Source organism: Polypterus senegalus, chromosome 3 (assembly GCF_016835505.1).
Source record: "Polypterus senegalus isolate Bchr_013 chromosome 3, ASM1683550v1, whole genome shotgun sequence".
In the NCBI taxonomy this organism is placed as follows: Eukaryota; Metazoa; Chordata; class Cladistia; order Polypteriformes; family Polypteridae; genus Polypterus; species Polypterus senegalus.
The window spans coordinates 50,960,782-50,976,007 of NC_053156.1; the positions used below are offsets into that span (position 1 = coordinate 50,960,782).

The following is a 15,226-nucleotide window of genomic DNA, read 5'->3' on the forward strand; positions in this document are numbered from 1 at the left end:
CCCTTCGACAGCTTACCGTGGCGGTGCATCCGGATCCTCCGTTTCCGTAATCCTCGGGCGAGACTGGTCTGATAGTAACGCGGTAGTTTAGAAAGCATTCCCCGAAAAACTTATGGCCTCGTTATAGATGACAACGATTCATCTCAAGTTGCTTCCACACCGTGTAATCAGCCGACAGGGAGTGGGGCGGTAGGCCAAGAGAGTGCGAAGACACTCCCGGACCGTCGCGGGCTACTACGTCATCCACTAAGCGCCCGCAGCGAGGAGGAATCTCCGCCCCTTGAGGTCAGACCGGACCCGCTCTCTGAGTTGCACTTTCAGTTTAGAGCGACCCGGCTTCTTTCAAGAGAACAGTGGAATGGCGACTCTCTGAAACACATAAAGAATGCAGTGGTTCTCGTTAGCGGCCAGCGCGCATTTGCCCATGCCACAGGGACCTCACTTTGTCGTTGATAATGATTTGTTGTATCGGGTCGCTGAACATGAGGGAAGGTCGGAAGTTGTTGCTAATCCAGCGGACCTACGGCGGCAGGTTTGCGAGTTAGCACACTCCCACCTTCTTGGAGGCCATCTCGGCTCCGATAAAACATTAGAGCGAATTAAGCTCCGTTTTTCTGGCGGGGATTAATGAGGAGGTTAGCGCTTTTGCATTTCCTGTCCGGAATGTCAACTGCGGCAAATTCCTAGGAGGACCGTGCTCCTCTGATTCCCCTTCCCCTTATTGGCGTTCCTTTGACAGGATTGGGGTTGACATAGTAGGACCCTAGAACCCTCAGCCGAGGATATAAATATATACTCGTCCTCGTGGATTATGCTACCCGATTCCCTGAAGCCGTTCCGCGCTCGGCTACCACAAAAATATTGCACGGGAACTAGTAGGAGTCTTTCAGTAGGCATTCCTAGAAGTCCTGACGGACCAAGGAGCCTTTTACCTCGGAAGCGTTCAAGGAGACTGCCAAGTTACTGAAAATAAAGCATTTAAAGACCTCGGTGTATCATCCTCAAACCGATGGCCTAGTGGAGAGATTTAATCAAACTCTCAAGCAAATGCTACGTAAGGTAGTCAGCAAGGATGGGAGGGATTGGGACCAACTCCTCCCCCTTGTCCTCTTTGCATATCGGAAGGTCCCTAAAGCCTCTACGGGGTTCTCTCCATTTGAATTACTGTACGGAAGACAACCCCGGGGTTTATTGGATATTTTAAAGAGGGCTGGGAAGGGGAGGCACAGCCCTCCACTAATATTTTGGAATATATCGCCCAATTGCGCGTAGATTTGATGCAATAAGACCGATTCTAAAAGTCATATAGAGGAGGCGCAATCAGCACAGGCCGCCTTTATGACCGTGTACGACTCTCCGGGAGTTCCAACGGGGATCGCGTCATGGTATTGGTACCAACTTCTCACTCTAAACTGCTCGCCCATTGGCTAGGCCCCTCTGAAATTAAGGAAAGGAAGGGATTGGTTGACTATTTGGTGAAACAGCCCAATCGCCGACCAGCTGGCGAATATATCATGTAAACCTGCTGAAACCGTGGAAGGAGAGGGATCGATCCCTCCTCCGGACAGCCCTGCTCTCTCTTGCTGAAGTAAGTTCCCTTAATTTGTGAGCAGCTATCCCCAGGCAGAAACAAGAGCTCGAAGCAGCTATCCGCTCTGTCCCAGAGGTGGTAAGTGAAAACCGGTCGGACCTCTCTGATTGCGCACGACATATTGACTGACCGGGGTGATCGTCCGTGGCGACCCTACAGACTCCGGAGGCAAAGAAAGTAGAAGTGGAACTGGAAATCAGCGAATGCTGGCACTAGGAGTAATCGAGGAAAGTAGTAGTCCCTGGTCCAGTCCCATCGTCTTGATTGCTAAGCCTGGCGGCAGTTGGAGGTTTTGCAATGACTTCCGTCGGCTTAACCAAGTTTCCATTTGATGCTTATCCCATGCCTCGCGTGGATGACCTCCTCGAGACTGGGACCAGCCAAATTCTTGACTACACTTGACATGACAAAGGGGTACTGGCAGGTTCCTTTAGCGAGTCCGAAGGAAAAACGCGTTTAGCACTCCTAGCGGACACTGGCAGTATCGTGTCCTTCCATTCGGGTTACGGGCCTGCGACTTTTCAGCGTCTGGTGGACAAAGTGCTCCGGCCCCATAACTCGTTCTGTGCTGCCTATCTGGATGGCGTCGTCATTATTCCAGCACCTGGAAGGAACACATACAGCAGGTCACAGCAGTATTACGGACACTGGGAGAGGCGGGCTCGAATCAACCCCAAGAAATGTTTCTTTGGATTGAGGAAGCCAAATATTTGGGCTACCTAGTGGGCGGGGTACTGTGAGGCCACAGTGTTCCAAGTTGCAAGCCATAATGGCCTGGCCCGTCCAAAACCAAGCGGCAAGTCCAATCCTTTCGGTTTGGCCGGGTACTACCGCCGGTTTGTGCCTCGCTTCTCCGAGAGCGGCGCCCTTGACCGATTTGACAAAGAAAAGAGCTCCTAATACGGTGGTATGGTCTGATAAAGCGGGGGCTGCATTCAGTGACTTAAAAAGGGCTCTGACTTCAGCACCTATCTTGATCTCCCCTAACTTCTCTCTCCTTTTATCCTCCAGGCGGACGCCGGACACAGGCTTGGTGCCGTGTTGAGCCAAAGCGTCGGCGGTGTTGAACACCCGTTATGTACCTGAGCGGAAACTGTTGGACAGGGAGACCAGGTACGCGGCGGTGGAGAAAGAGGCTCTGGCGATCAAATGGGCGGTAACTCAGCTGCGGTACTACCTCTTGGGTCGCGTGTTCACTCTGGTGACGGATCATGCACCTCTGAAGTGGATGGCCCTTCACAGGGAGTCGAATCCACGGGTCACGAGGTGGTTTCTTGACCTGCAGCAGTACAAGTATACGCTCGTTCATCGACAGGGGTCTCTTCATGCCAACGCCGATGCCCTCTCCCGGGCCCACGACCTCTCGGTGCAGGTCGCCCGACCCGACGGGTCTGGGCTGAGGGGAGTCTTGTCACACACGTGTGCATGGGAAGCAGCTGAAGGGCTTAGGAAATACTGTTTATACATCTGCCCAGGGGGGGGCGGGGTGCACTGACGCTCTTTCTGAGTTCTCTGCAGGTCTTACCCGGGAAATCCCACCAGGAGCCGCCATTTCCAGGAAGGACACATCACTTCCGGTTCCGGCCCCAAGAATGAGGTCACTTCCGGCTCCGGCCCTAAGGATGATGTCACTTCCAGTTCGGCCCAGAGGACGACATCATTTCCGCCCTCTGTGCTATAAAGCTCACTGCCTTTGCTTAGGCAGGCAGTTCTGTTTTGGACTCTGTTGTGTAACAACTGTTTAAATATGCCTCAAAGACTTTTGCAGCCGGGAAACCGAATTAAACGGGTGGCTGCCCCAAACCTTTCTACGTCTCTGGTCTCCTCTTCTTACAATATATATATATATTTTAGCCTCGCATCCCCTTGGTTTGAGACGTATGAAAAAATATGCGGTTAACCCTGAAAGACAGATCACCAATTGTTTTATGAATAATGAATACTTTTATTCGCCATCAATAATTGTTTTGGTAAAGCCATACTCAGTGTATTCATTAGATGAACGGTAAAAAAGTAACAGTGAGGGGAGGGTGACTTATTGAGGCATGCAGGCAAAACCACAATAGCACGCGGGCTCGATGCGTCTGTGCGCGTCAACTCGATCTTAATTGCGCGATTACATTAGAAAAAATATATCTTTTTAAGTTCTATTTAGTCGACAGAAATATCTTTGGTTTGGATTTAAGGTGAATTTTCTCTTTACATTTGTATGGTGAAGAAAAATTTACGTAATGATGCCTACATTTAACTTACATTCCTACCAAAGATATTTCTATCGACTAAATAAAAATTCCTTCTATTTAAAATTTAAATAGAACTCGAACAGATACGATAGTTCATAATATCCACGCAGACTTGCACGTAAGAGCGGGAGTAATCCGTTTTAACACCGATCCCCTAAAGTCCAGGCCTCACAGTCCAAAATGCCTTTCTAGCCGCCTCCAGTCCTCTCTCCAGCTCCGTCCTTCTTCCACCCGACTTCCGCTACTGAATGAAGGGAGGCGGCCCCTTATATAGGAACCCGGATGGGCTCCAGCTGCTTTCTGGCATTCCTCCACAGACACGCCCCAGTGTGGCGGAAGTACCGGCTGCGCACCCGGAAAGCCCTCCAGGTGTCCCCTGTCTTCTTCCCCCCCAGCACTTCCTGGTGTGGCGGAAGTGCTGGGCTCCAGGTTTATTCAGGCACCGGGGTGCCGCCTGGCGGTGGCCAAGGGTCCCTACAGGGCTGGGCTTCCAAGCCCTCTACTCGTGGCCCCCAACACGACCAGGGCGGTCGCCCCCTCACAGTCTGGAGAAGGTACAAGCCCTCCTTCGGTCCTCCTGGGCGTCCCGGCTGAGCTCCACCCCCAGCCGGATGCCACAGTGCCCCACTGCCAGCGAAAACATGGCGGTCCGAGCGGCACATCCCGAGAGGGCAGTACGTCCCCGGAGTGGGTCCTACTACGTACCCAGGGTCCATCACGACACCCTGGGACACCCCATTTTGGCACCCCCTCCGAGGCCGACGCGCCCCTCTAGTCTTTACCGCTCTTGCCTCCACAGTCCCCGCCAGCTGGGGCACCATTTTTTCCTTTAAAATGATACATTTACTCCGATTAAACTATTGATCTGTCATCTACGTTCTATTAAAAATAAAATATTAACATTTGCCATCTCCACATCATTGCATTATATGTATATGATATGTATATATGTGTCTGTGTGTGTGTGTGTGTGTATATATATATATATATATATATGACAGCAACACTCATAACAGTGACAAAACAATTACATTGACAATCATGTTACGTTATTTTTATAATGTTTCCTTTTCTTTTTCATAACTTCTTTAACACACTACTCCGCTGTGAAGCGTGGGTATTTTGCTAGTAGTAAAGTGTGATTTTGCTTGACTTCTCACTCTATACAACTCCAAGCAACTGACACACAGGTAAACAGACTTGAGCTGAGAAAACTGTGCACCGGTGGGGTATGTGATAGCAGGCTGCTTGCTGTTTGCTGCTTATCAACACATTTACAGGACAATTAAGACGCTGATGGAGAGGTGCAAAGCGATTTAAGGTGGGACAGATCTACAAGCCTATTGTTAACTAAGTAGCATTTTCAAATTAGTCATTATCCTTTCTTTTTGCAATTAAAATGTAAGGTGCCACACTTAAAACAAACTCACTGTCCCTGTAAAAACTCAAGCAGCGTCCATTTTAATTCAAAGAACAAAATAAAAAGGTCTGAATTTATTAAAGTAGCCTTTCTTGCTGTTTGCCTAAATGTATAGGATGACTTATCAGATTTCTTTTTCTCAGTTTATTACTCCACTTTCTTTAATGTAAGGTGTTGCTCTTTGTTTACACTATAGGAAGTTTGCAGTTTAAAGAAGAAAAAAAAAGTGCTGGCTCAGGTACTGTAATACTTCACATAAAGGAGTACTCCAACTAAACTACTGTAAACCTTAGAAAAGCTGGGGCTGAAAAGATTGTTTTTTTATGATCAGCCTTTTTACCGGTCATTGATCAAGTATTTTTTAGTGAAAATCGGCTCATTTAGATCATCGGCCGATCATCTGGAGCATCCCTACTTTCAGAAGCCACAGGTAGAATCGTCCACAAGATACATTTCTTGAGACAGATTCTCAGGTGATCCCATTATTTCTTCTCAATTTTCTCAATGGTTCAGAAATTGCAGAATTTATGTTGATAAGCTGAACACACAGCACAATTTCAGAAGCAGCAACGCATTAAAAGAAACTTGTGTTGTATAGTCTGATTACTTTATTTTAAAATAAAAAGTCACCTAAGGCAACACTTATATTATTATTCCAGCAGCACTGTTTGTAAATCAAGAAGCACACGTACAGATATGCTGCTCCTTTGCAGGGCTGTGTTGCACAGCAAGACAGAAAAGAGTGTGCAACGTGCAGTCTGGTAGCAGAAATATATCAATAAAGTGTTTGTTTAGTGTTAATTCAGCTATATGCTATGGATACATTGAAATAGTGTGACTGGGTTATGTAATGGGTAGGAGAAGTAAAATGGAGATGTAATGTTAATTACTTCACAGCACATGAAGAACTAAATGTGTTTCTGAAACGCAAGAAAATTATCAAAGGATTCATATTTATTTTCAGAATCATGCTGGCCAAAGATAACGTTTAACTATTTTTTTGCAAGGTTTAATGACGTTGTAGCATTTTGACAAAGGAGAACTCCAGAAGAATACTTCTGCATTTATACGTGGAGTTTTACAAGACTTAACAGGGTTATGCACCTTTTTCAGTTATGTGTGTGTATGTAAATGCACTGAAAGTGATTTATGACAGAGCTGCATTGAATGGTGTGTTGTTACAAAAGCAGCTATAAAGAGTTTATGTAAATAAAACCTTCCTGAATAATCCTAATATTTCCTAGCTCATGTGACACAGATATAATAATGTTTGAATTTTAATCAGTATTTTTCAGTCACAGAATAGAAAATGTCAATGAATAATTTAGTGCATGCACTATAAGGTAGTCCATGATTCTTTATAAAATCTATGCTAAATCTCCCCATTAGTTTTTACATTGAGGTAACCCCCCACCAACAACAACAAATGTAATTCAGACCAGGAAATAAAGGAGTTCTCCTGAAACCTATGCTTTTGAAGACCTGATTGTATACACCGCCCATCTGCTTTGTTTAAGACTATTTATTTATTTTATTATTTTTACATTGTTTGTATATATCTATTGTACTTATTTTCTTATGGGGAATCTAAATACGTGATTTTATTTAAGTGCTGCATGTTAATTTTAACATTGTTTATACAAGGGTCTGATTGAAAAGTAATGAGACCATCACTGTTTCTGTTTCATGGATTTAGATATGGCAATGCTATGCAGGTGTTTGTGAACGGCATACATTAACATGTGTGAACCTACAGTTGGACTACCATATTCTTTAGCGTTCTGTCACAGCAAGTGGAAACACCTTGTATGTGTCCTCATGGCGGATGAAGATGATGTTCCTTTTGGGGTACAGCATAGGTGTGTGATTGAATTTTCCATTAAGTTTGGTAAGAGCGGTAATGAAACAAAAACTGAGAAACTACATGGAAAGAAGTTTTTTTCAGATAATGAGCTGAAAAATGGCACTGCTGTAAAAAAAATGTCTGTTACTTGTCTTTTTTTGTGTAAAATGTTATAAAGAATATATTTATTGTTAAGGATGCTACTTCAAAAAATCAAAATGTTACGAGCCTGTGGAACTTTCCAGTTCAGAATAAAAAAATCAGTCTCATTACTTTTTAATTAACCCTCATGTTTTTTTAACGGTTTATTACTTTGTGTTTATGCAACATCATCTAGACATTACTTGACACTTCTGGTGAAATTAGTGATGTAACGGTGATAACGTATAAATTCGGCACACTTGAGGGCGTTATCCCTCAGAGGATAAACAGAATTATTCCTTGTGGCTCTCAGTAGCTTAGCTTCAAATACAAGTAGAGAGGTTATTTTTGGTATCTTGACACTGACTTCATTCTCCTGGCTATTCTTTTGTATCCCTTCACTTGGAGCTCGGTTCAATTTTGTCTTTGGTTTTGACGTCTGCCTGACTTCATTGTGGGATTCTGCCATTGACCTCCCAGTCAGCTTTGCTCATAGTAACTTGCATCTACCTGTGAGGGCACATGCCATAGTCCCCTTGACCTGTCCTAGTAGTATGTTTCTAGGATGCTCTCTTTTCTCCATGACTTCAAATGCTGCTATATCTTTTTGTAGTGAGGTGGTGACAACTACTCCCGATGTGAATTAACTAGCACTCTATACAGTCCCTTCATCTGTATTCCATGATGTTTACATGCTTCTAACTTATATTTAGTGTTTATGTTGCTATTCTTATTCTCCCGAGCCACCTGAAATTCCTTCTCACCTCCTTTTTGTTTTGCAAATGTGTCGATCAGCACAAACAGCAAGCAACCTGCTGTCCAATCTCCCACCAACATAGCTGAAGTTCTCCCACCTAAAGGCACTTTATCTGGGTATGAGGTTCCTCAAAACTAACATTTTCAGATCGGAGGGAACGTGACTGAGATAATAAAACTGAATAATAAAAAAAAAAAGAAAAGCGGTAACCTTTACAAGTACCATAAATTTATACCGGCTGTTACTGTCTCAAATCTAATGTATGTTTTTATTCTATAATAGTAACAATAAGAGCAACTCACTGTTCAAAATGGTAAATGCAGGAAGGATGGAATCAAACCTGCAACCTATTGATTATGAGACAGCAGTCCTTACCTCTGCACCAGCCAAGTGGACATCTCAGCCTTGTCCACTAACCCGATTTCTTTTTCTTCGGTTACATTCTTGAATAAAAGTGCACTTGTTTTGTTGTACTTGTACCTTTTGTGAATGTGTTTGTTTGATATATGGACTTCAGTCTTCAGACATTATGCGCGTCATGTCAACATTTTGTCATTAGTTCCATAACATGCAAAAAGTTTCCATTTTAGTTATATGTTCAACATTTGTTGCCTCGCATTTCCTGTCCTCCAACATTTACCCAGATTGTTGTAGACACAGAACACACGTGAAATGCATGTATTCCAAATAATGATATATTATTTATCCCATACAACCTTGGGCACCTCACACCCAGATAAAGAACCTTTAGCTGGGAGTAGTTCAGCTGTGTTGGGGGATGGGGGGTATGGCATAGCAGGCTGATCAACACATTTGCAAAACAGCGAATGGATTTAAGATGGCCTGGGATTACGACTTTTTTTTTTAGGGTTCATGGGTTCTAGTGTTAATTATTGTACATGTCACTATGCTCTCCAGCACAAGTTTGTTTAATAAGAATCGGCTGAATTGAACCAAATATCGGTTTGTTTTATTCTCTTGATGTAATCTTTATAGCCAGCTGCTTTATCCCAGCTTTCATTGTCCTTCTTTACTACATGGTTAACATGTCTTAGGCAATCAATCCTGAGCAGTTCTGGATAAAGCCAGGACTTTCCCTTCTTACTGTGGTCATTCCTAGCACCATGTTTCAGCTGCTGAATGTTCAGCTCACTACAGATTAGCGACCTTAAGTGCCTTGCCTCCTATGATCTTGTCAATGTTTTTATTTAGGATAGTCGGGAAGAAAAGCAGTGAATGCCCAGGATCGCAATTAAGAGAGATAAGAATTAATGAATAATAGATAAGTTGTGTATATTTGGTAAGAGTGGCCTGTGGTAATGAGAAATTGTGTAGGGAGGCATAGAGGCTGCTTTAAAAACATGAATCCTTTAGTGTATTGATATTTAAACAAGTCTCTAAATAGCCTAGATGTAAATGATTTAATTAGCCTGATGCATTATTTATTAATGTGCTGTGGCAGTTAGCTGAGAATGCAGCGTTTTGTCTGCAAATGGATGATTCCAGAAGAAGTTCAAGCAGATGTGATCTTGGATAACAACACAAAGCTGAAGCAGGGCCTGAAGTGAATGAAACTTCAGTGTGACTACAGGAGAATTGTAACGCCACAAAATCTTAAGACTTCGTATAAGCTCATGCTTTTCAAAGTTTCTCTTACTCATGAATGTGTATGGTAATTCAGAATGCAGGACAAGAATAACAAGCAACAATTAAATAAATAAGGAATTAAGAATACTTTCATCTCACAGCCGGAGAGACCGAAGCCTCATTGGGTCTTTCTCTGGGCACTTTAGATTTTCTCCCATGTCGTAAAGCCAACTAGTTTCATTTATTCGGGCTGGCATGAGTAGTGGTGCCCTGCTGTAGACTGGCATCCCATCCAGGGTTTGTTGCTCCTTTGCACACAATACTGCAAGGATAAACTACAGACTGCCGTGACTAAATGAATGATTGATTTGTGCATATTCAGAGATGCTTCAGCAAACAGAACCATTCACCACTGTAATTTCATTAACTGTCATAGGAAAAACCTGGAAAGACAGCATCGCAGCTTAATGACCAATGAAAAAGGGAAGAGGCAGATCTTGATTTTATAAGCTTCATACCATCTGAATGCATTTTTCTGTTCAGCTCGAGAACAATTTTCCTAAAATTGTTTATTGTAGCCAACATGCATGTGTTGAACATACCTGGTATTTCAATTCGGTAAATAAATAGTAGCCACTTAATTTGTTACACGGAAGAAATTTACCTCAAGCACACACAGAAGACTTTCAAAATTGTAGAAAATTTATGAGCAAAGAAAATGAACCCAGTGAGGCACTATAAAGTCATTGTGCTATTAGTATATAGGAGCCCTAGTTGTGTTTCTTGACACACTTCTGCTAAATGATTTGCTGGCTGAAAGTCCTCAACACTGGTGTGTCACAGTGAGGATGTGTAGCATTGTTTATAGTGGCTATCAGTTATGTCTTCATTCTCTCTGTTTTGCCACCTCAACCAGGTTGAGTGGACATCCCATAACTGAGCGTGCCTTCTTAATCAGCATTCTGATTTGATGTCCAGTGCGATTTCCTATGCATGGTGAGCTGGGCCTCTCTTGGAGTGATGTTACTGGCCCAGCACACCACACTGGCCATCACAGAGATGTAGAAAATTACCACCATTAAAGGAACACAGTTCCCTAAGAAAAAAAGAGTCTGCTGTGCCCCTTCTTATATAGTTTCTTCTGCATTACAAGACCAGTCCAACCTGTTAGCGATGTGGAACCCCAACTATATGTAACACTGCACCACATTTACTCCCTGAATAATGACTGGGTATGGATGAAAAACAACAAGCAGTTCCTTAATTTTGCTGATGTTGAGTTGTAGACAATTCTCAAAGTTCACCACCTGTCTCATCTCCCTTCTCAATGCATCACATGTATTTTGAGATTTTTTATGGACATTTTGGTATTTACTGTTAAAGCTGGGTCTTCATTTAAGCTCATTGTATAAGCAATTGTTTGATTTCTCTTTGGTATGAAAGCACAAAATTAAAAGTTTTTCCCGCCTATCAGTGCAGAAAAAAATGGTTGAGTAACAGATAAAAAAACAATTACCAGATTTGAGTGGACTATTTGTTTAATATTTCATTAGTGTGGATAGTGACAGCCTGTACATGCTCTACAACTCTGTGATGACCACTGTGATTGTTCTATGCTGCGGAGTGCATGGCTAATATGAGCCCACTGAATCAACAAGCTGAATAAGAAAGTAGGCCCAGTTACGGAACACACTTCTCAACCTGCTGGTGGTAGTGGAGGAGAGAATAAAGACAAAATTGATGGCTGTTATAAACAATTCTGCACATCATCTCTGTGACACACTAACACTGAGTGTTAATGTGCCAATGAATTATTCAGCAGGACTATGTCAAGAAACACTACTGGGGCTCCTTTATACTAACAGCGAGTCATTTCTCACATTAAAGGAACGCAGTCTCCTAAGGAAAAAGCCTGTGCTGCTGTTTATTATTTAGCTCTTCTGTGTTACCGGACATGTCCAACTTGTCATTGATATGGACCCCCAAGCACTTGTAGTAGTGGGCCACCTCTACATCCACTCTTTGAATAGTGATTGGACATTAAAGGCTCTTTGGTGCAGCATAAGTCAATAATCGGTTCCTTAATTGTGCTGATGTTAAGTTGCAGACAATTCTCTTTGCACCAAGAAGCAAAGTTCTCCAAGTGACTCCTATATTCTGTCTCATCCCCTTCAACAGTACATCCTATAAGTGCAGAATCATCTGAGAATTTCTGCAAGTGACATAGTCTGGTGTTATATTTATAGTCTGAAGTGTGCAGAGTGAAGAGAAAAGGTGACAGTGTTGCTCTCACCCCTATCAGAAACACAGTCTAAGATTGAGTCTCACAAACTGCGGTCTGCCTTATAGAAAGTCCATTACCCAGGACACTTTAGGCTTATCCACCAGCATATCTCCAAGTTTACCCTTTAACAGGGATGACTGGATGGTATTGAATGCTCTGGAGAAATCAAAAAATCATAATTCTCACAGTGATGCCAGCCTTGTCCAGGTGAAAGTCTTTAAGCAGTGTTACAGTAAGAAAAGAAACAAGCTATAACTGTTTGCATGTTCTCCATTGTTAGGGCCTCAGTGAACACCCTGACAGCTGCTCTTTTGTTTCATTTGGCCTCAGAGCTCACCATGTTATTATTGTGACTTGCGTACTTTTTCTCTGTTCATTTTCGTTCGTTACTTGTTGACCCTTCCAATTCCCGCAGACTGTTCCGACTCCCGTGTTTAACCCTTTCCACAAAGAGCTCTCTCGCGAATAGCCGGTGAGCTCGGCCATCAGTTTCTTTCAGCCATTTTAATCTGCACAATGGACAATATCATTGACCATCAGCTCCACACTAGTGAACAAAGCGTGTGTGAAGCAAATACATGTGCAGGCTAACCGAGCGCAACGGATGTGCGCAGACTACAAAATCAATAGCAGTAAACTAGTTAAGGGTTTACATGGCCACATAATTGGGTTATTTACGGTAAAATCTAACTCTGTTAACCTGGTTTCTCAGTGGCTAATAACCCAATTTCTTTAATCAGAGGTTAATATAACATTTTAGCAACCAGGTTTCTGTGAACAGCCGAATTACTGAGGTGCATCTAAAGGTGCCTACTGTGACTATAAGAAGTTTTTTCTTACTTTTTGCAATTCTTTTGTGTGTTTGATGGGGTTGTTGTCATTTGTTATAAAATTTCTTGAACATTTTCTAAAAAGCTACATTTGCACTTTAGGATGATTAATCGAGCATGTAGAGTTTTTAAAAAAAAAAAAAAAAAAAAATTGGCCCTTGATGATCTTAACTTGCACTCTGAGCCGGAGTGCCAATATGAAAGGACTCACTGAGACTTCAGAGGCCTTGAGTTGTAAGGCAGAGCTGCTCTGCTCAGGCTGAAGTTGTGGCAGGTGTTCGTTCTAGCTATGAGCTGCTTTTTATTTGGAATTCCCATCTTAGTTAACAATAGTCTTATTTACTGCATTTGGCTTTCATTACAGAATCACGCAATAATATTTACATTTTGTAGGAAATTTTAAATAATCTGATTGAATCTTCAACTATTTTTCAATAGTTTTATTTAGGTAGTTACCTACTACCGAGTCCACAGGATCTAAAGGTCTGCTTCTTTACATTTAGCACTGCTCTCTGTCAATAGTCATTTCCAGAGTACAATTTCGAGTTCAAGTTTTATATAAAAAAGTGAATTTACTTTCCGACTGCAAAGTTAGCAAAGCAAGGCAGTTAATTCAAACCAGATTAGTTTTTTTTTTTTTCTTCTTCTTCTTTTTTTCAAATAGCATCCGTTAACAAGGCGTAGACGCAGGTTCCAGTGACAGGAGGAGCTACTTCATTGTCATTTCTGCTCCTTCGATCTTTAGCAAACAACTGATTTAACTATGCAAGACTTTTTAGGATATGTCGGTTTAATTTCTTTTTAAAAGGGAGATCAGTAGGGTTTAGTCATACTTGTAAAATTTCTTTAAAAGTAAAACTGTCCTGTTGTATATTTCTGTACTGTCACAGTAATGGTTGAGACTGGCAAATAATGAAATATTTCATTAAGGTAGGAGTTCAGTTAAGGTCAAGAATTACTTGAAATAAAGATGTGCCACCACTGTAGCCATCCACACACTGAGTTGAGCAACTTAGACTCCAAAGTAGTGCAGGTTTAGGCAGCTCAAAGGTAACATGGCAGTCACAATCTCATTTGGGGTTGTACGGGGCTAGAGACTATCCAAGCAGTATGAGCCATAAGGCAGGAGTCAGCCATCGGTGTATATCCGGGCCCACTCACACAAAATGTGTGTTACATACATGTCTCTGGGAATGTGAGATGAAATCCACACAGAAATGAGGACACTGGGATTGGGCCAGACTCAAACCCGCGATGTTAGACCCATGAGGTGGCAGCAATCTGCATTGTGCCACCCTGCTGCACCAGCTTGAAAGCGTTTGGTTAATTAATAAATGAATGAACCAGTTAATTAATGTCTTCATTCATTAACCAAAATGCCCTTAACCGACTGTGGTATCAGAGTTCAATCAAAATAATTGGGCTTTGAAATGATCTGTCATTAAGTTAATAATGCAGCACACAGGCAGCTTTAATGTAAGCACTGGCTCTCTGTTAGTGATGAGGTGGTGATTCCTTCTTGTGTCCATATTGAAAGTCAGTCAATTGTAAAAGATGTACCACAGCAGAGTTGAGCAGCAGTTGAGCTGATGATGGTGACCCTGCAATCCAAAACAAATTGGTGTTACTCATTAGGGGATGATAGGTCTTATTGGCAACTTGAAGAGTTTAATTGTATGTATTTTTTTGTTTTTACAGTGACACTGTAAATCTACCATGCTGCTATTCCTTGCTTTTGTCCTTCTCAATACACTGTTCTCCGTTCAATCAGAGTCAAACCAAGACTCCAGGGCCATGGCTGCAGATAACACCTGGAATGTTGGCCTCAGGCTGTACCACTCCATCAGGAAGAACAGCTCATCCTCTGACCAGCAGAACGTCTTGTTCAGTCCTTTACTTGTAACTTTATCTCTCGGCTCTCTGTCCACCGGGGCCAAAGGCACCACACAGCAACAAATCCACAAGCTGCTTAGAACAAGTGAGATGAAAGTGGACAAGGCCCATGAGTTAATGGTGGAGCTCCGGAGATCATTTCACAGGTTGCAGAACAGCAGCTACTTTCTTCACAGTGGTAGTGCCCTCTTCATTGCCAGCAGGGCAGCACACCGCTTTCTGCAAGGTAGTGGCCTGCAAGTTCACCACAGCATGGACTTCACAGACAAGGGACAGGTGCTGCAAACCATCAACAAGTGGGCCGAGAAGAGCACAGACACGAAGGTGTCCAGTATGGCTGGAGATGTGACTGGAGGTGGAGCTGTGCTGGCAGATGCAATGCACTTCAAAGGTGGGTTCAGAAAAAAATGAATTTTGGCTGAGTGAACAATTGCGTGGCACAGGGCATAGTGCTATTGCTTCATGAATTTAGCATTTTGGGTTCAGTTCCTGAGCCCAGTCATTGTCTGTGTGGAGTTTACACCTTCTCTCCATGTCTGTGAGGGTTTTTCTCTGACTACTCTGAGTTTCCTCTTACATCCCCAAAGACATGTGAGTTAGGGTAGTTGGCTCTGTAGGGGAATGTGCATTATTTCCT

General features: G+C 42.9%; 1 protein-coding gene across 3 annotated transcripts in view; it reads left to right on the plus strand.

Annotated features, from left to right (window-relative positions):
- serpinh2 (serine (or cysteine) peptidase inhibitor, clade H, member 2) overlaps window positions 1–15,226 on the plus strand; it is an 84,178-nt gene that overhangs the window by 24,297 nt on the left and 44,655 nt on the right. For 2 of the 3 annotated variants that reach the window (XM_039747181.1, XM_039747179.1), the window contains exon 2: window positions 14,395–14,980. In XM_039747181.1, the coding sequence (XP_039603115.1) occupies window positions 14,413–14,980 (568 nt within the window). In that variant the 5' untranslated portion in view covers window positions 14,395–14,412. Of the gene's footprint in view, window positions 1–7,032; window positions 7,114–14,394; window positions 14,981–15,226 lie in introns of those variants that run through there. The other variant, XM_039747180.1, reaches the window with a different exon arrangement.